Source organism: Oncorhynchus kisutch, unplaced genomic scaffold (assembly GCF_002021735.2).
Source record: "Oncorhynchus kisutch isolate 150728-3 unplaced genomic scaffold, Okis_V2 scaffold3069, whole genome shotgun sequence".
Taxonomy (NCBI): domain Eukaryota; kingdom Metazoa; phylum Chordata; class Actinopteri; order Salmoniformes; family Salmonidae; genus Oncorhynchus; species Oncorhynchus kisutch.
The window spans coordinates 555,454-581,723 of record NW_022265014.1 but is presented as its reverse complement, the minus strand read 5'-3'; the positions used below and the strand labels follow the sequence as shown (position 1 = coordinate 581,723).

Here is a 26,270-nt window from a genome sequence, read left to right as displayed (position 1 = left end):
GTTCCTTATATAGGGAATAGGGCCCTAGGTCAGAAGTAGTTCCTTATATAGGGAATAGGGCCCTAGGTCAGAAGTAGTGCCCTTTTTAGGGAATAGGGCCCTAGGTCAGCAGTAGTTCACTATATAGGGAATAGGGTCCTAGGTGAGAAGTATTTCATTATATAGTGAATAGGGCCCTAGGTCAGAAGTAGTTCATTATACAGTGAATAGGGCCGTAGGTCAGAAGTAGTTCACTATATAGGGAATAGGGCCCTAGGTCAGAAGTAGTTCATTATATAGGGAATAGGGCCCTAGGTCAGAAGTAGTTCACTATATAGGGAATAGGGCCCTAGGTCAGAAGTAGTTCACTATATAGGGAATAGGGCCCTAGGTCAGAAGTAGTTCACTATATAGGGAATAGGGCCCTAGGTCAGAAGTAGTTCATTATATAGTGAATAGGGCCCTAGGTCAGAAGTAGTTCATTATATAGTGAATAGGGCCCTAGGTCAGAAGTAGTTCACTATATAGGGAATAGGGCTCTGGTCAGAAGTAGTTCATTATATAGGGAATAGGGCCCTAGGTGAGAAGTATTTCATTATATAAGGAATAGGGCCCTAGGTCAGAAGTAGTTCATTATATAGTGACTAGGGCCCTAGGTCAGAAGTAGTTCATTATATAGTGACTAGGGCCCTAGGTCAGAAGTAGTTCACTATATAGGGAATAGGGCCCTAGGTGAGAAGTATTTCATTATATAAGGAATAGGGCCCTAGGTCAGAAGTAGTTCATTATATAGTGACTAGGGCCCTAGGTCAGAAGTAGTTCACTATATAGGGAATAGGGCCCTAGGTCAGAAGTAGTTCACTATATAGGGAATAGGGCCCTAGGTCAGAAGTAGTTCATTATATAGGGAATAGGGCCCTAGGTCAGAAGTAGTTCATTATATAGTGAATAGGGCCCTAGGTCAGAAGTAGTTCATTATATAGTGACTAGGGCCCTAGGTCAGAAGTAGTTCACTATATAGGGAATAGGGCCCTAGGTGAGAAGTATTTCATTATATAGTGAATAGGGCCCTAGGTCAGAAGTAGTTCATTATATAGTGACTAGGGCCCTACGTCAGAAGTAGTTCATTATACAGTGAATAGGGCCCTAGGTCAGAAGTAGTTCACCAAATAGGGAATAGGGCCCTAGGTCAGAAGTAGTTCACTATATAGGGAATAGGGCCCTAGGTCAGAAGTAGTTCACTATATAGGGAATAGGGCCCTAGGTCATAAGTAGTTCACTATATAGGGAATAGGGCCCTAGGTCAGAAGTAGTTCATTATATAGGGAATAGGGCCCTAGGTCAGAAGTAGTTCATTATATAGTGAATAGGGCCCTAGGTCAGAAGTAGTTCATTATATAGGGAATAGGGCCCTAGGTCAGAAGTAGTTCACTATATAGGGAATAGGGCTCTGGTCAGAAGTAGTTCATTATATAGGGAATAGGGCCCTAGGTGAGAAGTATTTCATTATATAGGGAATAGTGCCCTAGGTCAGAAGTAGTTCATTATATAGTGACTAGGGCCCTAGGTCAGAAGTAGTTCACTATATAGGGAATAGGGCCCTAGGTGAGAAGTATTTCATTATATAGTGAATAGGGCCCTAGGTCAGAAGTAGTTCATTATATAGTGACTAGGGCCCTAGGTCAGAAGTAGTTCACTATATAGGGAATAGGGCCCTAGGTCAGAAGTAGTAACTATATAGGGAATAGGGCCCTAGGTCAGAAGTAGTTCACTATATAGGGAATAGGGCCCTAGGTCAGAAGTAGTTCACTATATAGGGAATAGGGCCCTAGGTCAGAAGTAGTTCATTATATAGGGAATAGGGCCCTAGGTCAGAAGTAGTTCATTATATAGTGAATAGGGCCCTAGGTCAGAAGTAGTTCATTAAATAGGGAATAGGGCCCTAGGTCAGAAGTAGTTCACTATATAGGGAATAGGGCTCTGGTCAGAAGTAGTTCATTATATAGGGAATAGGGCCCTAGGTGAGAAGTATTTCATTATATAGGGAATAGGGCCCTAGGTCAGAAGTAGTTCATTATATAGTGACTAGGGCCCTAGGTCAGAAGTAGTTCACTATATAGGGAATAGGGCCCTAGGTGAGAATTATTTCATTATATAGTGAATAGGGCCCTAGGTCAGAAGTAGTTCATTATATAGTGACTAGGGCCCTAGGTCAGAAGTAGTTCATTATATAGTGAATAGGGCCCTAGGTCAGAAGTAGTTCATTATATAGGGAATAGGGCTCTGGTCAGAAGTAGTTCATTATATAGGGAATAGGGCCCTAGGTGAGAAGTATTTCATTATATAGAGAATAGGGCCCTAGGTCAGAAGTAGTTCATTATATAGTGACTAGGGCCCTAGGTCAGAAGTAGTTCACAATATAGGGAATAGGGCCCTAGGTGAGAAGTATTTCATTATATAGTGAATAGGGCCCTAGGTCAGAAGTAGTTCATTATATAGTGACTAGGGCCCTACGTCAGAAGTAGTTCATTATACAGTGAATAGGGCCCTAGGTCAGAAGTAGTTCACTATATAGGGAATAGGGCCCTAGGTCAGAAGTAGTTCACTATATAGGGAATAGGGCCCTAGGTCAGAAGTAGTTCACTATATAGGGAATAGGGCCCTAGGTCAGAAGTAGTTCACTATATAGGGAATAGGGCCCTAGGTCAGAAGTAGTTCATTATATAGTGAATAGGGCCCTAGGTCAGAAGTAGTTCATTATATAGGGAATAGGGCCCTAGGTCATAAGTAGTTCACTATATAGGGAATAGGGCTCTGGTCAGAAGTAGTTCATTATATAGGGAATAGGGCCCTAGGTGAGAAGTATTTCATTATATAGGGAATAGGGCCCTAGGTCAGAAGTAGTTCATTATATAGTGACTAGGGCCCTAGGTCAGAAGTAGTTCACTATATAGGGAATAGGGCCCTAGGTGAGAAGTATTTCATTATATAGTGAATAGGGCCCTAGGTCAGAAGTAGTTCATTATATAGTGACTAGGGCCCTAGGTCAGAAGTAGTTCACTATATAGGGAATAGGGCCCTAGGTGAGAAGTATTTCATTATATAGTGAATAGGGCCCTAGGTCAGAAGTAGTTCATTATATAGTGACTAGGGCCCTAGGTCAGAAGTAGTTCATTATATAGTGAATAGGGCCCTAGGTCAGAAGTAGTTCATTATATAGGGAATAGGGCTCTGGTCAGAAGTAGTTCATTATATAGGGAATAGGGCCCTAGGTGAGAAGTATTTCATTATATAGGGAATAGGGCCCTAGGTCAGAAGTAGTTCATTATATAGGGAATAGGGCCCTAGGTCAGAAGTAGTTCACTATATAGGGAATAGGGCCCTAGGTGAGAAGTATTTCATTATATAGTGAATAGGGCCCTAGGTCAGAAGTAGTTCATTATATAGTGACTAGGGCCCTAGGTCAGAAGTAGTTCATTATACAGTGAATAGGGCCCTAGGTCAGAAGTAGTTCACTATATAGGGAATAGGGCCCTAGGTCAGAAGTAGTTCCTTATATAGGGAATAGGGCCCTAGGTCATAAGTAGTTCACTATATAGGGAATAGGGCCCTAGGTCAGAAGTAGTTCATTATATAGGGAATAGGGCCCTAGGTCAGAAGTAGTTCATTATATAGTGAATAGGGCCCTAGGTCAGAAGTAGTTCACTATATAGGGAATAGGGCCCTAGGTCAGAAGTAGTTCACTATATAGGGAATAGGGCCCTAGGTCAGAAGTAGTTCATTATATAGGGAATAGGGCCCTAGGTCAGAAGTAGTTCATTATATAGTGAATAGGGCCCTAGGTCAGAAGTAGTTCATTATATAGTGACTAGGGCCCTAGGTCAGAAGTAGTTCACTATATAGGGAATAGGGCCCTAGGTGAGAAGTATTTCATTATATAGTGAATAGGGCCCTAGGTCAGAAGTAGTTCATTATATAGTGACTAGGGCCCTACGTCAGAAGTAGTTCATTATACAGTGAATAGGGCCCTAGGTCAGAAGTAGTTCACCAAATAGGGAATAGGGCCCTAGGTCAGAAGTAGTTCACTATATAGGGAATAGGGCCCTAGGTCAGAAGTAGTTCACTATATAGGGAATAGGGCCCTAGGTCATAAGTAGTTCACTATATAGGGAATAGGGCCCTAGGTCAGAAGTAGTTCATTATATAGGGAATAGGGCCCTAGGTCAGAAGTAGTTCATTATATAGTGAATAGGGCCCTAGGTCAGAAGTAGTTCATTATATAGGGAATAGGGCCCTAGGTCAGAAGTAGTTCACTATATAGGGAATAGGGCTCTGGTCAGAAGTAGTTCATTATATAGGGAATAGGGCCCTAGGTGAGAAGTATTTCATTATATAGGGAATAGTGCCCTAGGTCAGAAGTAGTTCATTATATAGTGACTAGGGCCCTAGGTCAGAAGTAGTTCACTATATAGGGAATAGGGCCCTAGGTGAGAAGTATTTCATTATATAGTGAATAGGGCCCTAGGTCAGAAGTAGTTCATTATATAGTGACTAGGGCCCTAGGTCAGAAGTAGTTCACTATATAGGGAATAGGGCCCTAGGTCAGAAGTAGTAACTATATAGGGAATAGGGCCCTAGGTCAGAAGTAGTTCACTATATAGGGAATAGGGCCCTAGGTCAGAAGTAGTTCACTATATAGGGAATAGGGCCCTAGGTCAGAAGTAGTTCATTATATAGGGAATAGGGCCCTAGGTCAGAAGTAGTTCATTATATAGTGAATAGGGCCCTAGGTCAGAAGTAGTTCATTAAATAGGGAATAGGGCCCTAGGTCAGAAGTAGTTCACTATATAGGGAATAGGGCTCTGGTCAGAAGTAGTTCATTATATAGGGAATAGGGCCCTAGGTGAGAAGTATTTCATTATATAGGGAATAGGGCCCTAGGTCAGAAGTAGTTCATTATATAGTGACTAGGGCCCTAGGTCAGAAGTAGTTCACTATATAGGGAATAGGGCCCTAGGTGAGAATTATTTCATTATATAGTGAATAGGGCCCTAGGTCAGAAGTAGTTCATTATATAGTGACTAGGGCCCTAGGTCAGAAGTAGTTCATTATATAGTGAATAGGGCCCTAGGTCAGAAGTAGTTCATTATATAGGGAATAGGGCTCTGGTCAGAAGTAGTTCATTATATAGGGAATAGGGCCCTAGGTGAGAAGTATTTCATTATATAGAGAATAGGGCCCTAGGTCAGAAGTAGTTCATTATATAGTGACTAGGGCCCTAGGTCAGAAGTAGTTCACAATATAGGGAATAGGGCCCTAGGTGAGAAGTATTTCATTATATAGTGAATAGGGCCCTAGGTCAGAAGTAGTTCATTATATAGTGACTAGGGCCCTACGTCAGAAGTAGTTCATTATACAGTGAATAGGGCCCTAGGTCAGAAGTAGTTCACTATATAGGGAATAGGGCCCTAGGTCAGAAGTAGTTCACTATATAGGGAATAGGGCCCTAGGTCAGAAGTAGTTCACTATATAGGGAATAGGGCCCTAGGTCAGAAGTAGTTCACTATATAGGGAATAGGGCCCTAGGTCAGAAGTAGTTCATTATATAGTGAATAGGGCCCTAGGTCAGAAGTAGTTCATTATATAGGGAATAGGGCCCTAGGTCATAAGTAGTTCACTATATAGGGAATAGGGCTCTGGTCAGAAGTAGTTCATTATATAGGGAATAGGGCCCTAGGTGAGAAGTATTTCATTATATAGGGAATAGGGCCCTAGGTCAGAAGTAGTTCATTATATAGTGACTAGGGCCCTAGGTCAGAAGTAGTTCACTATATAGGGAATAGGGCCCTAGGTGAGAAGTATTTCATTATATAGTGAATAGGGCCCTAGGTCAGAAGTAGTTCATTATATAGTGACTAGGGCCCTAGGTCAGAAGTAGTTCACTATATAGGGAATAGGGCCCTAGGTGAGAAGTATTTCATTATATAGTGAATAGGGCCCTAGGTCAGAAGTAGTTCATTATATAGTGACTAGGGCCCTAGGTCAGAAGTAGTTCATTATATAGTGAATAGGGCCCTAGGTCAGAAGTAGTTCATTATATAGGGAATAGGGCTCTGGTCAGAAGTAGTTCATTATATAGGGAATAGGGCCCTAGGTGAGAAGTATTTCATTATATAGGGAATAGGGCCCTAGGTCAGAAGTAGTTCATTATATAGGGAATAGGGCCCTAGGTCAGAAGTAGTTCACTATATAGGGAATAGGGCCCTAGGTGAGAAGTATTTCATTATATAGTGAATAGGGCCCTAGGTCAGAAGTAGTTCATTATATAGTGACTAGGGCCCTAGGTCAGAAGTAGTTCATTATACAGTGAATAGGGCCCTAGGTCAGAAGTAGTTCACTATATAGGGAATAGGGCCCTAGGTCAGAAGTAGTTCCTTATATAGGGAATAGGGCCCTAGGTCAGCAGTAGTGCACTATTTAGGGAATAGGGCTCTGGTCAGAAGTAGTGCACTATTTAGGGAATAGGGCCCTAGGTCAGAAATAGTGCACTATTTAGGGAATAGGGCCCTAGGTCAGAAGTAGTGCCCTATTTAGGGAATAGGGCCCTAGGTCAGCAGTAGTGCCCTATTTAAGGAATAGGGCCCTAGGTCAGAAGTAGTGCCCTATTTAGGGAATAGGGCCCTAGGTCAGCAGTAGTGCACTATTTAGGGAATAGGGCCCTAGGTCAGAAGTAGTTCACTATATAGGGAATAGGGCCCTAGGTGAGAAGTATTTCATTATATAGTGAATAGGGCCCTAGGTCAGAAGTAGTTCATTATATAGTGACTAGGGCCCTAGGTCAGAAGTAGTTCATTATATAGTGAATAGGGCCCTAGGTCAGAAGTAGTTCATTATATAGGGAATAGGGCTCTGGTCAGAAGTAGTTCATTATATAGGGAATAGGGCCCTAGGTCAGAAGTAGTTCATTATATAGGGAATAGGGCCCTAGGTCAGAAGTAGTTCACTATATAGGGAATAGGGCTCTGGTCAGAAGTAGTTCATTATATAGGGAATAGTGCCCTAGGTGAGAAGTATTTCATTATATAGGGAATAGGGCCCTAGGTCAGAAGTAGTTCATTATATAGTGACTAGGGCCCTAGGTCAGAAGTAGTTCACTATATAGGGAATAGGGCCCTAGGTGAGAATTATTTCATTATATAGTGAATAGGGCCCTAGGTCAGAAGTAGTTCATTATATAGTGACTAGGGCCCTAGGTCAGAATTAGTTCATTATATAGTGAATAGGGCCCTAGGTCAGAAGTAGTTCATTATATAGGGAATAGGGCTCTGGTCAGAAGTAGTTCATTATATAGGGAATAGGGCCCTAGGTGAGAAGTATTTCATTATATAGAGAATAGGGCCCTAGGTCAGAAGTAGTTCATTATATAGTGACTAGGGCCCTAGGTCAGAAGTAGTTCACTATATAGGGAATAGGGCCCTAGGTGAGAAGTATTTCATTATATAGTGAATAGGGCCCTAGGTCAGAAGTAGTTCATTATATAGTGAATAGGGCCCTAGGTCAGAAGTAGTTCATTATATAGGGAATAGGGCTCTGGTCAGAAGTAGTTCATTATATAGGGAATAGGGCCCTAGGTGAGAAGTATTTCATTATATAGGGAATAGGGCCCTAGGTCAGAAGTAGTTCATTATATAGGGAATAGGGCCCTAGGTCAGAAGTAGTTCACTATATAGGGAATAGGGCCCTAGGTGAGAAGTATTTCATTATATAGTGAATAGGGCCCTAGGTCAGAAGTAGTTCATTATATAGTGACTAGGGCCCTAGGTCAGAAGTAGTTCATTATACAGTGAATAGGGCCCTAGGTCAGAAGTAGTTCACTATATAGGGAATAGGGCCCTAGGTCAGAAGTAGTTCCTTATATAGGGAATAGGGCCCTAGGTCAGCAGTAGTGCACTATTTAGGGAATAGGGCTCTTGTCAGAAGTAGTGCACTATTTAGGGAATAGGGCCCTAGGTCAGAAATAGTGCACTATTTAGGGAATAGGGCCCTAGGTCAGAAGTAGTGCCCTATTTAGGGAATAGGGCCCTAGGTCAGCAGTAGTGCCCTATTTAAGGAATAGGGCCCTATTTCAGAAGTAGTGCCCTATTTAGGGAATAGGGCCCTAGGTCAGCAGTAGTGCACTATTTAGGGAATAGGGCCCTAGGTCAGAAGTAGTTCACTATATAGGGAATAGGGCCCTAGGTGAGAAGTATTTCATTATATAGTGAATAGGGCCCTAGGTCAGAAGTAGTTCATTATATAGTGACTAGGGCCCTAGGTCAGAAGTAGTTCATTATATAGTGAATAGGGCCCTAGGTCAGAAGTAGTTCATTATATAGGGAATAGGGCTCTGGTCAGAAGTAGTTCATTATATAGGGAATAGGGCCCTAGGTCAGAAGTAGTTCATTATATAGGGAATAGGGCCCTAGGTCAGAAGTAGTTCACTATATAGGGAATAGGGCTCTGGTCAGAAGTAGTTCATTATATAGGGAATAGTGCCCTAGGTGAGAAGTATTTCATTATATAGGGAATAGGGCCCTAGGTCAGAAGTAGTTCATTATATAGTGACTAGGGCCCTAGGTCAGAAGTAGTTCACTATATAGGGAATAGGGCCCTAGGTGAGAATTATTTCATTATATAGTGAATAGGGCCCTAGGTCAGAAGTAGTTCATTATATAGTGACTAGGGCCCTAGGTCAGAAGTAGTTCATTATATAGGGAATAGGGCTCTGGTCAGAAGTAGTTCATTATATAGGGAATAGGGCCCTAGGTGAGAAGTATTTCATTATATAGAGAATAGGGCCCTAGGTCAGAAGTAGTTCATTATATAGTGACTAGGGCCCTAGGTCAGAAGTAGTTCACTATATAGGGAATAGGGCCCTAGGTGAGAAGTATTTCATTATATAGTGAATAGGGCCCTAGGTCAGAAGTAGTTCATTATATAGTGACTAGGGCCCTAGGTCAGAAGTAGTGCACTATTTAGGGAATAGGGCCCTAGGTCAGAAGTAGTGCCCTATTTAGGGAATAGGGCCCTAGGTCAGCAGTAGTGCACTATTTAGGGAATAGGGCCCTAGGTCAGAAGTAGTTCACTATATAGGGAATAGTTCCCTAGGTGAGAAGTATTTCATTATATAGTGAATAGGGCCCTAGGTCAGAAGTAGTTCATTATATAGTGACTAGGGCCCTAGGTCAGAAGTAGTTCATTATATAGTGAATAGGGCCCTAGGTCAGAAATAGTTCATTATATAGGGAATAGGGCTCTGGTCAGAAGTAGTTCATTATATAGGGAATAGGGCCCTAGGTGAGAAGTATTTCATTATATAGGGAATAGGGCCCTAGGTCAGAAGTAGTTCATTATATAGGGAATAGGGCCCTAGGTCAGAAGTAGTTCACTATATAGGGAATAGGGCCCTAGGTGAGAAGTATTTCATTATATAGTGAATAGGGCCCTAGGTCAGAAGTAGTTCATTATATAGTGACTAGGGCCCTAGGTCAGAAGTAGTTCATTATACAGTGAATAGGGCCCTAGGTCAGAAGTAGTTCACTATATAGGGAATAGGGCCCTAGGTCAGAAGTAGTTCCTTATATAGGGAATAGGGCCCTAGGTCAGCAGTAGTGCACTATTTAGGGAATAGGGCTCTGGTCAGAAGTAGTGCACTATTTAGGGAATAGGGCCCTAGGTCAGAAGTAGTGCCCTATTTAGGGAATAGGGCCCTAGGTCAGCAGTAGTGTCCTATTTAGGGAATAGGGCCCTAGGTCAGCAGTAGTGCACTATATAGTGAATAGGGCCCTAGGTCAGAAGTAGTGCACTATTTAGGGAATAGGGCCCTAGGTCAGAAGTAGTGCCCTATTTAGGGAATAGGGCCCTAGGTCAGCAGTAGTGCACTATTTAGGGAATAGGGCCCTAGGTCAGCAGTAGTGCCCTATTTAGGGAATAGAGCCCTAGGTCAGCAGTAGTGCCCTATTTAGGGAATAGGGCCCTAGGTCAGCAGTAGTTCACTATTTAGGGAATAGGGCCCTAGGTCAGAAGTAGTTCACTATATAGGGAATAGGGCCCTAGGTCAGCAGTAGTGCACTATTTAGGGAATAGGGCCCTAGGTCAGAAGTAGTGCCCTATTTAGGGAATAGGGCCCTAGGTCAGCAGTAGTTCACTATTTAGGGAATAGGGCCCTAGGTCAGAAGTAGTTCACTATATAGTGAATAGGGCCCTAGGTCAGCAGTAGTGCCCTATTTAGGGAATAGGGCCCTAGGTCAGCAGTAGTTCACTATTTAGGGAATAGGGCCCTAGGTCAGAAGTAGTTCACTATATAGGGAATAGGGCCCTAGGTCAGCAGTAGTGCACTCCGTCATATTATCTCTCCAGCAGTTATCTTTACAGCAGTTCTCTCCATCCTATTGTCTCTTCCTCAGTTATCTCTCCATCAGTTATCTCTACATCAGTTCTCTACATCAGTTATCTCTGTATCAGTTCTCTCCATCAGTTCTCTCCATCAGTTATCTCTCCATCAGTTCTCTCCGTCAGTTATCTCTCCATCAGTTATCTCTGCATCAGTTATCTCTCCATCAGTTATCTCTACATCAGTTATCTCTGTATCAGTTATCTCTGTATCAGTAACTCTCCATTACTCTTTAAACTCATAGATTAACTATAGGTACAGGCCTATATTTATATCCATCAGTTATCTCTACATCAGTTATCTCTACATCAGTTATCTCTGTATCAGTTATCTTTCCATTACTCTTTAAACTCATAGATTAACTATAGGTACAGGCCTATATTTATATGCATCAGTTATCTCTACATCAGTTATCTCTACATCAGTTATCTCTGTATCAGTTATCTTTCCATTACTCTTTAAACTCATAGATTAACTATAGGTACATGCCTATATTTATATGCATCAGTTATCTCTGTATCAGTTATCTCTGTATCAGTAACTTTCCATTACTCTTTAAACTCATAGATTAACTATAGGTACATGCCTATATTTATATCCATCAGTTATCTCTACATCAGTTATCTCTGCATCAGTTATCCCTACATTACTCTTTAAACTCATAGATTAACTCTAGGTACAGGCCTATATTTATATCCATCAGTTATCTCTGTATCAGTTATCTCTGTATCAGTAACTTTCCATTACTCTTTAAACTCATAGATTAACTATAGGTACAGGCCTATATTTTACTCCTTTGTTTTTATGGCCAGCTTCTGTTCCTTAGCAACAGCCTATTGAAATCATTCAGACTTTGATGCCATGTGTCCATATTCGATTCACATTTAATTAATGTTGTATTTTTCCCCACAGATCCCAAAGAGGACAGTAGATGCTCAGAGGACCGTTGTTGCTCCCACTCAGCCAGCGACCGAGACTCCGTCTCTTCCGCCGTGTCAGAAGAACCCACTGAAGGCAGCGACAAAACGGGACGGAAAACGGCAGACAGCAGCCTGACCGAGGACAACGACGAGACGCAGAACGCCTTTGACGATCAGTCGGACCCGGAAGCCACTCTGGACCCGAGCTCTGTCCGGAAGAAGAAAACTAGAACCGTTTTCAGTCGGAGTCAGGTGTTTCAGTTGGAGTCGACGTTCGATATGAAACGGTACCTGAGCAGTTCTGAACGGGCAGGTATCGCGACCTCTCTCCAGCTAACGGAAACGCAGGTGAAAATCTGGTTCCAGAATCGACGGAACAAATGGAAGAGACAGATGGCCGCGGATCTAGAGACCGTAAACGTTTCCCACTCGTCCCAACGGATAGTCCGAGTTCCGATTCTATATCACGAAAGCTCCACGCCCTCGACGTTGGGTTTCAACGTCAACGTGTCCCAGGTCTCCCCTCCTTTGATGAGTTTCTCGAACCCTGTGAACTATCCCTTCTCCTCGTTTGCGCACTCCATGCGTTTACTACGCTCGCAAATGACCGGGTTGGTGTAAAGACCGTTACCGAGTTTTCACTACTTTTTTGTTCAGGTCATGTCATTAATTTATTCAATTATTGAAGATAGCGAATCGTGCAATAACAATAACTGCGGAAAACTATACAAGTAAAACAGTTTGAAGATATGGCCTTTAGACTTACAATTGATCGCGATGTTTTTTTTAAATGTTGTAATTGTACTACTTTACATATTTACTTTTATTATATTATCGCCACACCAGATCATGATAGTGTTTGTGCCGGTCCACATTGCTCTGTTTTTTTAATACACGTCTATTTGTGCAAAGACTTTTATATTCAAAGACCGTTTCTAACGTCACTTTTTTCCCCTCCACAATATAGCTCTAAATAAACGAATCACAAGATATGAGTGATGTGTGTGTGTCTGCTGTTGTCTTGTGTGTCCTCCGGCAACTTGCTTCGGGGTAAATTTTCGAGCTATTTCGACTAACGTCCAGAGTTGAACTTGCATGAGATTCGATTGATCGATCAACTGTAGCCTACAGTTGATCAATCCATGTGAAATTGTAAGTAATTTGATCGGAATTTACCCCATCTCTTGGCTCCTCCCGGACTATAAGCTACAAATATAGACTAGTATATATTATTTCGCCAGTTTTACTTCCGTCAAATAGACACGGACGAGGACAGAAGACGTAGTGTGCAGCGAACTGCACAAATCCTCCGTCCGGGCAGCGATAGTTCTCACACATATCAGCGTATAGACCTTCACTTCTTAAACACAAGTTCATTGTAAAAGTTACCAAATGAAATGTGTAGCCTAAAGAAGTAATGGAGCGGAGAAGAAAAAACAAAATACCTATTTGAAATCTATACATATATATATATAAGAAGCTCACGACACGTTTCCATGGGAAAAAAAACATTTGACTTCATTGAGTTATTTTGAACATGGCCTTACCCGGCATGCAGGCCTAACATGCTCTCTGCCCTGCAACTGAACTGGGAACACCCGTCTCTCCATTAGAGGAAATATGGTCTGATGTCATCATTCATATTTATAAAACATTACGGGGTCATCGAAAGGATGTTGGTGAGGACAAATGAATTATAGGCACTATTACATAAATATGACATCACGCTACTGCAACACCAGGCCTGAGCTGGCTGGCAGCTGGCAAGTTGTGATTGTGAGCCTCAGCAGACTAGACGACTGTATAAGAAACAGTTGAACCATATAGTTAGTTGGTTTATAGACCTATACGGTAGGACTCATAGTTCTATATTTTTTATTTATTTTTACCTTTATTTAACTAGGCAAGTCAGTTAATTAAGAACAAATTCTTATTTTCAATGACGGCCTAGGAACAGTGGGTTAACTGGTCTAGGAACAGTGGGTTAACTGGTCTAGGAACAGTGGGTTAACTGCCTGTTCAGGGGCAGAACGACAGATTTGTACCTCGTCAGCTCGGGGGGTTTGAACTTGCAAACCTGCATAGTAGCCTACTATGACCAGGTCGCAGTTGTAAATGAGAACTCGTTCTCAACTGGCCTACCTGGTTAAATAAAGGTGTTCTCAACTAGTCTACCTGGTTAAATAAAGGTGTTCTCAACTAGCCTACCTGGTTAAATAAAGGTGTTCTCAACTAGCCTACCTGGTTAAATAAAGGTGAAATAGAAATAAATAAAACAACGATAATATGTTATTTATTTACAACACAGGTAGACGTTTTATTCAGAGGATCCACGGACCCACTAAAGTAGCCTCTCTTATAATCCGAACTAATAGGATTATAGCTTATAAATATTTATATTTAACAACGCGTTTACTTCGTCGACATAAATATGTATTTATTATCATTAAACGTTCAGTAGCCTCTGCCTGTACGAGGGAGCCGCCATTCATTCGGGAGAAGGATACTTGAGATAACGTCCGAGGACAACACATATTTATGGAGTAAAACAACTCAACGCTAACTATATTCATCACAACCACATCCCCATCGAAGACGATAGACGTTTTGCATTTGGGAGAACGTGTGGCCGTGTGGTTTCCTGGGTAAAATAACGTACACTAATTGAAATTCCTTCTGCTATGTTTTTATCTGTAAAACGGACAACAACAAAAAATATGGTCACGATCATCATCTCAACAAACAATACAATAGAAGGTTCTAACTTTGTCCCGGACAATAAGCAGTTTTCAATATAACGCTCAATACCACGTGGATAACAGTACCTACCCTAAACACAGTCTAGGTCTATATGAATAAGTGGCGCGGCGGTCTAAGGCACTGGATCTCAGTGCTACAGGCGTCACTAAAAACACCCTGGTTCGAATCTAGGCTGTATAACAAACGGCCGTGATCGGGAGTCACGTAAGGCTCTTTGGCAATTGGCCCGGGCAATTGGCCCGGGTTTGTCCGGTGTAGGCTGCCGTTGTAAATAATAATTTACAGGCCTAGTTAAACAGGCCTCTGTTCTCCACTATAGCGTGTAGTCTTTCAGCCATTATATTGATTATAGCCCTATACCTCATAGCCTTGTGCAAAACACACAATGGGGTAAAAATACTTTAAAGTACTACTTAAGTAGTTATTTTGGGGAGGTTTCTGTACTTTACTTTGCTGTTTATATTATTGACCACTTTAACTTTTACTTCACTACATTCCTAATGAAAATAATGTACTTTTAACTCCATACATTTTCCTAGACACCCATAAGTACGTGTTGCATTTTTAATGTTTAGCAGGACAGGAAAATGGTCTAATTCACTCACTAAACAGAGAACATTCCTGGTCATCTCTACTGTCTCTGATCTGGAGGACTCACTAAACAGAGAACATCCCTGGTCATCTCTAGTGCCTCTGATCTGGAGGACTCACTAAACAGAGAACATTCCTGGTCATCTCTACTGCCTCTGATCTGGAGGACTCACTAAACAGAGAACATCCCTGGTCATCCCTACTGCCTCTGATCTGGAGGACTCACTAAACAGAGAACATCCCTGGTCATCTCTACTGCCTCTGATCTGGAGGACTCACTAAACAGAGAACATCCCTGGTCATCTCTACTGCCTCTGATCTGGAGGACTCACTAAACAGAGAACATCCCTGGTCATCTCTACTGCCTCTGATCTGGAGGACTCACTAAACAGAGAACATCCCTGGTCATCTCTACTGCCTCTGATCTGGAGGACTCACGAAACAGAGAACATCCCTGGTCATCCCTACTGCCTCTGATCTGGAGGACTCACTAAACAGAGAACATCCCTGGTCATCCCTACTGTCTCTGATCTGGAGGACTCACGAAACAGAGAACATCCCTGGTCATCTCTACTGCCTCTGATCTGGAGGACTCACTAAACACCAATGCTTCGTTTGTAAAATATGTCTGAGTGTTTGAGTGGCCCCGTGGCTATCTGTAAAAAAAATATAAAATAATTAAATGGTGCCGTCTGGTTTGTTTAGTAAAAGGAATTTGAAATGATTTATACTTTTACTTTCAATACATACTTACTTTTCCTATTTAAGTATATTTAAAACCAAATACTTTTAGACTTTTACTCAAGTAGTATTTTACTGGGTGACTTTCAATTTTACTCGAGTCATTTTCTATGAAGGTATATTTTTTTACTATGACTCAAGTATGACGTTTGGGGACTTTATCCACCGCGGGCGGAATATAGAAGCCTGATGGGTTCTATTCTATTCGTTCCCTTCTATCAGTTAACGAGTTTATAAGATGCAAAGAAATAAATATGCGTTAATGAATTGCAATGCGGGCCTAAATTAAATGGAAACGGCTACACATAGAAATGGAGCTCGGCTATTTTAATTTACAGTAAATGTTGTGTTTCAATATGTTATTCCAGCTACATTCATGCAAATACTATTTGTAATATATTTATATTGGAGTTTCTCTTGGTTTGTTTTTTTACTTTGAAAACTACAGCTCGTCGAAAAGGCCTCATTAAAACGTGAACTTCATTAAAAACGCCTGTCATTGAAAAAAAAAAACGCTGAAACCCCGTAATCCACCTCCGCTTCTCCCAACGACAAACCTTCTGGTGGACATCGGGTTTGGACCCGGTCAGCACCAGGTGTTAAGTCTAAAACAGGATGTATTGGGTAGCCTACCTTCTAAGGCAGAACTGCAGGGTCTATAGCTAGACATTATATATTCACCAACCCAAAGCCATGACAGCAGAAAAATAAAATAGGCTAATTCCTCAAATGCAGAACACCTCAAATTAAATTTTTTCTAATGAATAATTTCCATTCTTCATTTCGTAGCCTGTATACCAGATGCCAGGCTCAAGAAAAGAAGGGGAAAACGATAACATTCTACTCCCCTCTCTCTCTTTCTTCCCCTCCCCTTGATGCAATTGGCCCCTCGCAGGCACTCCTCTTGTCCAATGAACGAGGGCGCACCAACGTTCCATCCGGTCCGTGGAAGTTACAGGCGAGGCAGAGAGAGAGAGAGGCGCGCCGTGAAAGCCCCAGTCCAATCCCCTCATCATCCTCGCATGGAGCAAATGGTGCGTGGAGCGTCAAGACGTCGTTAGGAAGAGAGAAAGAGTGTTCCAAGTTCCACTTCTAGAGCGCAGGGACATTTGGTTCGAAAATTCCTTGCGGGACAAAAGAGGCCATTTCTCTAAAATGATGAGCAAAGTGGACGCGTCATGCAAGCCGACTGCCGCGTCTCTCAAATTCACCATAGACAATATTCTGAACCTGCAGACATACTCGAGCGGTAACAACGGTAGGAAGACAGTTGACAGCTGTCATTCCGGTAGCAGGCTACAGAATAGCACGGGACTGTACTGGTTCGATGACCATCAACGGAGAATGGACCCCGCGACAAGGCTACACAATGCAGGTAGGCAACTGTTGCCTAATATGGTAAAATATGAATGTTAAACACTACACTGTAGCAGACTAAACTGCGCTTTTGTAGCCTGATTCAACACATCGGGCCTACTGCATTTATATGTGTAGCATAATATTGTAGCCTGATAAACTGTCAGCGTCAAGCTATATAGATATATTGCTGAATACAATTTCTGTCCCATTTCTGTTCTCAGAGCCGGATAACGACTGTAGCCCAACCGGAGGACCCAAGGCCGTCGCTATCACCCGGGAAGACTCGTTACAGATCACCGACAATTGCTTCGAAAGCGGGGACAGCGGCGACGACTGCTCCTCGACGCATCACACCGGAGACGGTGATAGCAACGGCAAGAAAAAACAACTGTTAGTAATAACCAAGAAAAAAACTCGCACAATCTTCTCCAAGAGACAGATCTTTCAGTTGGAATCTACTTTCGATATGAAGCGGTACCTTAGCAGCGCCGAGCGTGCCTGCCTCGCCAGTTCTCTCCAGTTAACGGAAACGCAGGTCAAAATCTGGTTCCAGAACCGAAGGAATAAATTGAAAAGACAGATTTCAACAGCGCTAGATGGTCCCAACGGTGATTTCTCCGACGCGGGTCCGGGGAAGGCTCTGCAGCTCCCGGCCTTGTACAAAGACAATAACCTGCTGGGGAGATGCTTGATGCCGATGCCCCTGCCCATCGTATACCCTGGCAGTAGCACGCATTATTTATGTTTTTCCAATGCCAGCAAGTACTTTAGTCTATTCGAAGGAGACGTTGTCCTGTAGTAGACAAGGCCGAGTCTGCTTAAAGGAGACGTAGTCCTATTTAAACCCGGCCTAGTCTGTTCGAAGGAGGCGTAGGGTTAGCATCATCGCCAAAAAGACACTGTTTACAAAGTGATATATCATGCCAATTACAGCTTCCGCATTTAGCGTCCCCCCCCCCCCCCCCCCATCATCATCGTGTTAAAAAACGTAAGGTCGAGTCTGGCCCATGTAGGCCTTTAAAAAGGCTACTTGTAAGGATAGCCTGTTGACCTAAGGCCTAGCTCAATCCTACTTGTCACATCGATAGCCTGCGCCAATTGTATTTATTGACACACATCAACAATGTTGATATAAAACTCAAGAACATATTTGCAGGATATCCTATCACACAAAGACATGCAGAATAACTCCATATTGAGTTTTATGTAATAATACTAGATCGCTGTTTCAGTACGCAGAGTACCAGCGTAGGCCTAAAACAGTGGGTCTAATATTCATTTATTAAATTATTATTAGGATTATGATTATTATGAACCTGTTATTAACGACAGCTTTTCCCAGCAGTCTAAACACGGCCAAAGATGGTATTATATTTGCATGCAGGTACTGTATTATATTTCATTTTCAATTAATTAAATTAACTATGTATTTAAAATGAATGTAATGATTATAATTTTTTTACGCATGTTTAAACTTTATTTCAATTACAAGTATAACATTATTATTTCTTCCCAACACTATAAATTGGACTGAATCTGTCATAAAAAAATGGTTTTTATGTATATATTAAAAAAAACATCGTTTGGTACAAAGGTTTATGTCAACTACGCGTTGCTGTGCTGCGCCTTAAAGCCTTCAGTTGTAGGATGTATGGGGAACGGATGTATAAATGCATTTTGGAGTTGTTTTACAAACCGTATTTACTCTTAAACACCGTTTAATGTAGAGATGTCAAAAATGTTATACAAACAATTAACAACATGTCTGCTAACTATTAGTACGGTTCCAGAAACACGTGATGAATGTGGTATTTTTCACAATTCTGGTATAGAAACACAGAATTCACATTTCATAATAAATATTATGAAACCGAAGACAATAGGCTTATTGTTGTAACACGCTTGGCGTGTAACTAATCTCAAGACACAGCATGTGAATCTGATTATCGCCAACGACGAGAGAGAGAGAGAAAGAGAGAGAGAAAGAGAGAGAGAGAGAAAGAGAGAGAGAGCGAGAGAGAGCGAGAGAGAGAGAGAAAGAGAGAGACAGAGAGAGAGCTAATCCTGCTTTGTGAAATATCACTGATTGCAGTCAAGTGCTTTAATTAATTAAGAACCAGGCTTCTTAAGAGAAATGTATGTAAGCTTATCATAAATACGTTGTAAAACGTTCCTTCTGAAGTAGGACGTATGTAGGAAAGATTTGTGGCAAAAGGCCTGTGTGCCAATTGTGGTCCTCTGCTTGCGCACAATATTTAACACTTGACGTATACTTTGGGAGTATTTACCCAGAAAAGTACCCCATTTACAACTCGTATATTGCAAGGACTATTGGCTTTGGATTCTGCAATGGCACAGATATAGTCTTAACGCGTAACGGTGTATTCCGCTCTCCAATTATACAGCCTTACGCGGTAAACTATTCTACAAGGAGAGCTGGCTAAATTCAGCGAAAACAATATGGTCTGTATTGAATTCATTTGACATGTATAATGTGCCCGAGTGAGGCCCCATAAGATGCACTTTTATGCACAAACAAATGGGCTACGTTTAATCAAAACAGCAGGATGTTACAACAAGGAGTGTCCATTTCACCAGCGCACATTCATTTAGCCACGTGGATGTAGAATTAGAACGATCAGAACGTAGCCGTGACATTCTAATTCTCTGCCTTTAATTAAGCCTCGTCATTCACACTTAAGAGTCGTCACCCACAGTCTTGGTTAAAACGCCTTGCGCCGCAGTCTCCACGCAGGGAAACGGCGAACAGATGGAGCTGCTCGAGCCCTGGACGAGGGCGCACTATAGGTCCGCTCGGGTTATCCGCCCCTGTCCGCCATATCCGCTAGACGCTCAAGGGTCTCCCATGGGAACGCGCCTGCGCACTTTCACCATCAATTAATAACGACCTCCGTATTTGGCCACGGTGTTTTTCTTTTAAAGGCCTACCTACACAGGGAGGCCTATGTCAGGTGTGCACTAAGGTGACTAAATGTAACATGGGAACGCAACAAAAGGAGAATAAGACATTGGCTCCAATAAGGTTTGATCGGGAAAATTGAGCTAACGTAGGCTAATGTGATTAGCATGAGGGTGGAAGTAAACAAGAACATTTCCCAGAACATAGACATATCTGATATGGGCAGAAAGCTTAAATTCTGGTTAATCTACCTGCACTCTCTAATTTACAGTAGCTATTACAGTGAAATAATACCATGCTATTGGTTGAGGAGAGTGCACAGTTATGAGCTTGAAAATGTATTAAAAAAACAATTAGCCACATTTGGGCAGTCTTGATACTATTACCACTAGGCAGGTAGCCGTGTGTGGTGGCAGGTAGCCTAGTGGGGTGGCAGGTAGCCGTGTGTGGTGGCAGGTAGCCGTGTGTGGGATGACAGGTAGCCTAGTGGGGTGGCAGGTAGCCGTGTGTGGGGTGGCAGGTAGCCGTGTGGGGTGACAGGTAGCCTAGTGGGGTGGCAGGTAGCCATGTGGGGTGGCAGGTAGCCGTGTGGGGTGGCAGGTAGCCGTGTGTGGTGGCAGGTAGCCTAGTGGGGTGGCAGGTAGCCGTGTGGGGTGGCAGGTAGCCGTGTGTGGGGTGGCAGGTAGCCGTGTGTGGGGTGGCAGGTAGCCGTGTGTGGGGTGGCAGGTAGCCGTGTGGGGTGGCAGGTAGCCGTGTGGGGTGGCAGGTAGACTAGTGGGGTGGCATGTAGACTAGTGGGGTGGCATGTAGACTAGTGGGGTGGCAGGTAGCCTAGTGGGGTGGCATGTAGACTAGTGGGGTGGCAGGTAGCCTAGTGGGGTGGCATGTAGACTAGTGGGGTGGCAGGTAGCCTAGTGGGGTGGCATGTAGACTAGTGGGGTGGCAGGTAGCCTAGTGGGGTGGCATGTAGACTAGTGGGGTGGCAGGTAGCCTAGTGGGGTGGCATGTAGACTAGTGACAGGTGGCAGGTAGCCTAGTGGGGTGGCATGTAGACTAGTGGGGTGGCAGGTAGCCTAGTGGGGTGGCATGTAGACTAGTGGGGTGGCAGGTAGCCTAGTGGGGTGGCATGTAGACTAGTGGGGTGGCAGGTAGCCTAGTGGGGTGGCATGTAGACTAGTGGGGTGGCAGGTAGCCTAGTGGGGTGGCATGTAGACTAGTGGGGTGGCAGGTAGCCTAGTGGGGTGGCATGTAGACTAGTGGGGTGGCAGGTAGCCTAGTGGGGTGGCATGTAGACTAGTGGGGTGGCAGGTAGCCTAGTGGGGTGGCATGTAGACTAGTGGGGTGGCAGGTAGCCTAGTGGGGTGGCATGTAGCCTAGTGGGGTGGCAGGTAGCCTAGTGGGGTGGCAGGTAGCCTAGTGGGGTGGCATGTAGACTAGTGGGGTGGCAGGTAGCCTAGTGGGGTGGCATGTAGACTAGTGGGGTGGCAGGTAGCCTAGTGGGGTGGCATGTAGACTAGTGGGGTGGCAGGTAGCCTAGTGGGGTGGCATGTAGACTAGTGGGGTGGCAGGTAGCCTAGTGGGGTGGCATGTAGACTAGTGGCGTGGCAGGTAGCCTAGTGGGGTGGCATGTAGACTAGTGGGGTGGCAGGTAGCCTAGTGGGGTGGCATGTAGACTAGTGGGGTGGCAGGTAGCCTAGTGGGGTGGCATGTAGACTAGTGACAGGTGGCAGGTAGCCTAGTGGGGTGGCATGTAGACTAGTGGGGTGGCAGGTAGCCTAGTGGGGTGGCATGTAGACTAGTGGGGTTGCAGGTAGCCTAGTGGGGTGGCATGTAGACTAGTGGGGTGGCAGGTAGCCTAGTGGGGTGGCATGTAGACTAGTGGGGTGGCAGGTAGCCTAGTGGGGTGGCATGTAGACTAGTGGGGTGGCAGGTAGCCTAGTGGGGTGGCATGTAGACTAGTGGGGTGGCAGGTAGCCTAGTGGGGTGGCATGTAGACTAGTGGGGTGGCAGGTAGCCTAGTGGGGTGGCATGTAGACTAGTGGGGTGGCAGGTAGCCTAGTGGGGTGGCATGTAGCCTAGTGGGGTGGCAGGTAGCCTAGTGGGGTGGCAGGTAGCCTAGTGGGGTGGCATGTAGACTAGTGGGGTGGCATGTAGACTAGTGGGGTGGCAGGTAGCCTAGTGGGGTGGCATGTAGACTAGTGGGGTGGCAGGTAGCCTAGTGGGGTGGCATGTAGACTAGTGGGGTGGCAGGTAGCCTAGTGGGGTGGCATGTAGACTAGTGGGGTGGCAGGTAGCCTAGTGGGGTGGCATGTAGACTAGTGGCGTGGCAGGTAGCCTAGTGGGGTGGCATGTAGACTAGTGGGGTGGCAGGTAGCCTAGTGGGGTGGCATGTAGACTAGTGGGGTGGCAGGTAGCCTAGTGGGGTGGCATGTAGACTAGTGGGGTGGCAGGTAGCCTAGTGGGGTGGCATGTAGACTAGTGGGGTGGCAGGTAGCCTAGTGGGGTGGCATGTAGACTAGTGACAGGTGGCAGGTAGCCTAGTGGGGTGGCATGTAGACTAGTGGGGTGGCAGGTAGCCTAGTGGGGTGGCATGTAGACTAGTGGGGTGGCAGGTAGCCTAGTGGGGTGGCATGTAGACTAGTGGGGTGGCAGGTAGCCTAGTGGGGTGGCATGTAGACTAGTGGGGTGGCAGGTAGCCTAGTGGGGTGGCATGTAGACTAGTGGGGTGGCAGGTAGCCTAGTGGGGTGGCAGGTAGCCTAGTTGGGTGGCATGTAGACTAGTGGCGTGGCGTGTGGGGTGGCAGGTAGCCTAGTGGGGTGGCAGGTAGCCTAGTGGGGTGGCATGTAGACTAGTGGGGTGGCAGGTAGCCTAGTGTGGTGGCATGTAGAATAGTGGGGTGGCAGGTAGCCTAGTGGGGTGGCATGTAGCCTAGTGGGGTGGCAGGTAGCCTAGTGGGGTGGCAGGTAGCCTAGTGGGGTGGCATGTAGACTAGTGGGGTGGCAGGTAGCCTAGTGGGGTGGCATGTAGACTAGTGGGGTGGCATGTAGACTAGTGGGGTGGCAGGTAGCCTAGTGGGGTGGCATGTAGACTAGTGGGGTGGCAGGTAGCCTAGTGGGGGTGGCATGTAGACTAGTGGGGTGGCAGGTAGCCTAGTGGGGTGGCATGTAGACTAGTGGGGTGGCAGGTAGCCCAGTGGGGTGGCATGTAGACTAGTGGGGTGGCAGGTAGCCTAGTGGGGTGGCATGTAGACTAGTGGGGTGGCAGGTAGCCTAGTGGGGTGGCATGTAGACTAGTGACAGGTGGCAGGTAGCCTAGTGTGGGGTGGCAGGTAGCCTAGTGGGGTGGCAGGTAGCCGTGTGGGGTGGCAGGTAGCCTAGTGGGGTGGCAGGTAGCCTAGTCGGGTGGCAGGTAAGGGGTGGCAGGTAGCCTAGTCGGGTGGCAGGTAGCCTAGTGGGGTGGCAGGTAGCCTAGTGGGGTGGCAGGTAGCCTAGTGGGGTGGCATGTAGACTAGTGGGGTGGCATGTAGACTAGTGGGGTGGCAGGTAGCCTAGTGGGGTGGCAGGTAGCCTAGTGGGGTGGCAGGTATCCTCGTGGGGTGGCAGGTAGCCGTGTGTGGGGTGGCAGGTAGCCTAGTGGGGTGGCAGGTAGCCGTGTGGGGTGGCAGGTAGCCTAGTGGGGTGGCAGGTAGCCGTGTGGGGTGGCATGTAGACTAGTGGGGTGGCATGTAGACTAGTGGGGTGGCAGGTAGCCTAGTGGGGTGGCAGGTAGCCTAGTGGGGTGGCAGGTATCCTCCTCGTGGGGGTGCAGGTATCCCGTGTGTCGGGGTGGCAGGTACCTAGTGGGGTGGCAGGGTAGCCGTGGTGGAGGTCTGGCAGGTAGCCTAGTGGGGTGGCAGGGTAGCCGTGTGGTGGCAAGGTAGCCATAGTGGGGTGGCAGGTAGCCTAGTCGGCGTGGGCAGGTAGACCTAAGTGGGACGTAAGCAGCTTAGCAATAGTGGGGTGGCAGGTAGCCTATGTGTGGGGTGGCAGGTAGACTAGTGGGGTGGCATGTAGACTAGTAAGGTGGCATGTAGACTGGTGGGGGTGGCATGTGAACTAGGGGGTGGCATGTAGAATAGTGGGGTGGCATGTAGACTAGTGGGGTGGCATGTAGAATAGTGGGTGGCAATGGTAGATAGTGGGGTGGCATGTAGACTAGTCGGGTGGCATGTATAATATGGGGTGGCATGTAGACAGTGGGTTGGCAATGTACTATGGGGTGGCATGTAGTAACTAGTGGGTGGCATGGAGACTAGTGGGGGGTGGCATGTAGACTAGTGGGGTGGCAGGTAGACTAGTGGGGTGGCATGTAGACTAGTGGGGGTGGCATGTAGACTAGTGGGGTGGCATGTAGACTAGTGGGGTGGCATGTAGACTAGTGGGGTGCAGGTAGACTAGTGGGGTGGCATTAGACTAGTGGGGTGGGCATGTAGACTAGTGGGGTGGCATGTAGACTAGTGGGGTGGCATGTAGAATAGTGGGGTGGCATGTAGACTATTGGGGTGGCATGTAGACTAGTGGGGTGGCATGTAGAATAGTGGGGTGGCAAGTAGAATAGTGGGGTGGCAGGTAGTCGGTTAGAGCGTTGGACTAGTAACGGTAAAGGGTGCACGTTCGAATCCCCGAGGTGACAAGGTAAACATCTGTCGTTCTGTCCCTGAACAAGGCAGTTAACCCACTGTTCCTAGACCAGTTAACCCACTGTTCCTAGACCAGTTAACCCACCGTTCCTAGACCAGTTAACCCACCGTCCCTAGACCAGTTAACCCACTGTTCCTAGACCAGTTAACCCACTGTTCCTAGACCAGTTAACCCACTGTTCCTAGACCAGTTAACCCACTGTTCCTAGACCAGTTAACCCACTGTTCCTAGACCAGTTAACCCACCGTTCCCCGGCAGGCCGTCATTGAAAATAAGACTTTGTTCTTAACTGACTTGCCTGGTTAAATAAAATAGTTAAATGCAGGTAGATCTAGGTGTACAGAACAGCTTCCTGTTGTCACAGCTGCATTGCGTTGTGTAATCTCGTTATCCTGTGGAGTCTTGACGATCACAAGGGTTGATTTTAAGAGTTGAACTAAACTGTGCCAGCAAGTATATTATGAATTCCAGGTTACATCAACTATGAAATTCTTTATAATTGTCCTCTTCCTCATTTCCCTCTTCCTCCTTCCTCTACTACTCTTCCTCCTTCTACTCATCCTCTTCCTCCCTCCTCCTTCCTCGACTGCTCTTCCTCCTTCTACTCATCCTCTTCCTCCCTCCTCCTTCCTCGACTGCTCTTCCTCCTTCCTCTACTACTCTTCCTCCTTCTACTCATCCTCTTCCTCCCTCCTCCTTCCTCGACTGCTCTTCCTCCTTCCTCTACTACTCTTCCTCCTTCTACTCGTCCTCTTCCTCCCTCCTCCTTCCTCGACTGCTCTTCCTCCTTCTACTCATCCTCTTCCTCCCTCCTCCTTCCTCTACTACTCTTCCTCCTTCTACTCATCCTCTTCCTCCCTCCTCCTTCCTCGACTGCTCTTCCTCCTTCCTCTACTACTCTTCCTCCTTCTACTCATCCTCTTCCTCCCTCCTCCTTCCTCGACTGCTCTTCCTCCTTCTACTCATCCTCTTCCTCCCTCCTCCTTCCTCGACTGCTCTTCCTCCTTCTACTCGTCCTCTTCACGTCCACTGATCCCTCCCCCAACTGGGCGCAGACGTCAGTTCAACATTTAGTTTTGATTTACATTTTGGTGGAGTTGTCAAGTAACATTAATTCAACCCAAAAAATGTCACCATGTCATATGGGTTTGAAAAGTTGGGTAACAAAAACTAAGAAGTGAGGACCTTTCACAAATCTAATCAGTTTTCCATAATGATTAATAAACATTAAACATCATCACGTTGACGTTTTTGGCTAAAATGATCAACAACGTTGATTCAACCAGTTTTGTAACAGCGGATCTGTTCTGATGGTCAGGAGGTTACGTAGTGGAACAGAGGGTCTGTTCTGTACTCACACACACACACACACACACACACACACACACACACACACACACACACACACACACACACACACACACACACACACACACACACACACACACACACACACACACACACACACACACACACACACACACACACACACACACACACACACACACACACACACACACACACCTCTCGACCGCAGCCCCTACCAACAACATTCCATTTTTCCATTTTCCATTTGAGTCATTTAGCAGACTCTCTTATCCAGAGAGACTTACAGTAGGGAGTAATTTAGCAGACTCTCTTATCCAGAGAGACTTACAGTAGTGAGTAATTTAGCAGATTCTCTTACCCAGAGAGACAGACAGTAGGGAGTCATTTAGCAGACTTTCTTATCCAGAGAGACTTACAGTAGTGAGTAATTTAGCAGACTCTCTTATCCAGAGAGACTTACAGTAGGGAGTAATTTAGCAGACTCTCTTATCCAGAGAGACTTACAGTAGGGAGTCATTTAGCAGACTCTCTTATCCAGAGAGACTTACAGTAGTGAGTC

At 45.3% G+C, this 26,270-nt stretch overlaps 2 protein-coding genes across 2 annotated transcripts in view; both read left to right on the top strand.

The window, feature by feature from the left end:
• Positions 1 to 12,320, top strand: part of LOC109887578 (homeobox protein HMX1-like) — a 34,799-nt gene extending 22,479 nt beyond the window's left edge. The window contains exon 2 of the mRNA XM_031820137.1: positions 11,324 to 12,320. Within this exon, the coding sequence (XP_031675997.1) occupies positions 11,324 to 11,952 (629 nt within the window). The 3' untranslated portion in view covers positions 11,953 to 12,320. The remainder of the gene's footprint in view (positions 1 to 11,323) is intronic.
• Positions 12,321 to 16,334: 4,014 nt separating this feature from the next.
• On the top strand, positions 16,335 to 18,668 carry LOC116371278 (homeobox protein HMX3-A-like). Its single transcript, XM_031820136.1, has 2 exons — positions 16,335 to 16,798; positions 17,004 to 18,668. The coding sequence occupies exons 1-2, from the start codon at positions 16,579 to 16,581 to the stop codon at positions 17,579 to 17,581; spliced, it is 798 nt and encodes a 265-aa protein (XP_031675996.1). The 5' UTR covers positions 16,335 to 16,578; the 3' UTR covers positions 17,582 to 18,668.
• Positions 18,669 to 26,270: the final 7,602 nt, after the last annotated feature.

Excerpts from the sequence above, each read along its gene's own strand:
- LOC116371278 (XM_031820136.1), top strand. The coding sequence starts at position 16,579 with ATGATGAGCAAAGTGGACGCGTCATGCAAGCCGACTGCCGCGTCTCTC. Across the intron at positions 16,799-17,003 it reads GACAAGGCTACACAATGCAG|AGCCGGATAACGACTGTAGC; the intron begins GTAGGCAACTGT and ends TTCTGTTCTCAG.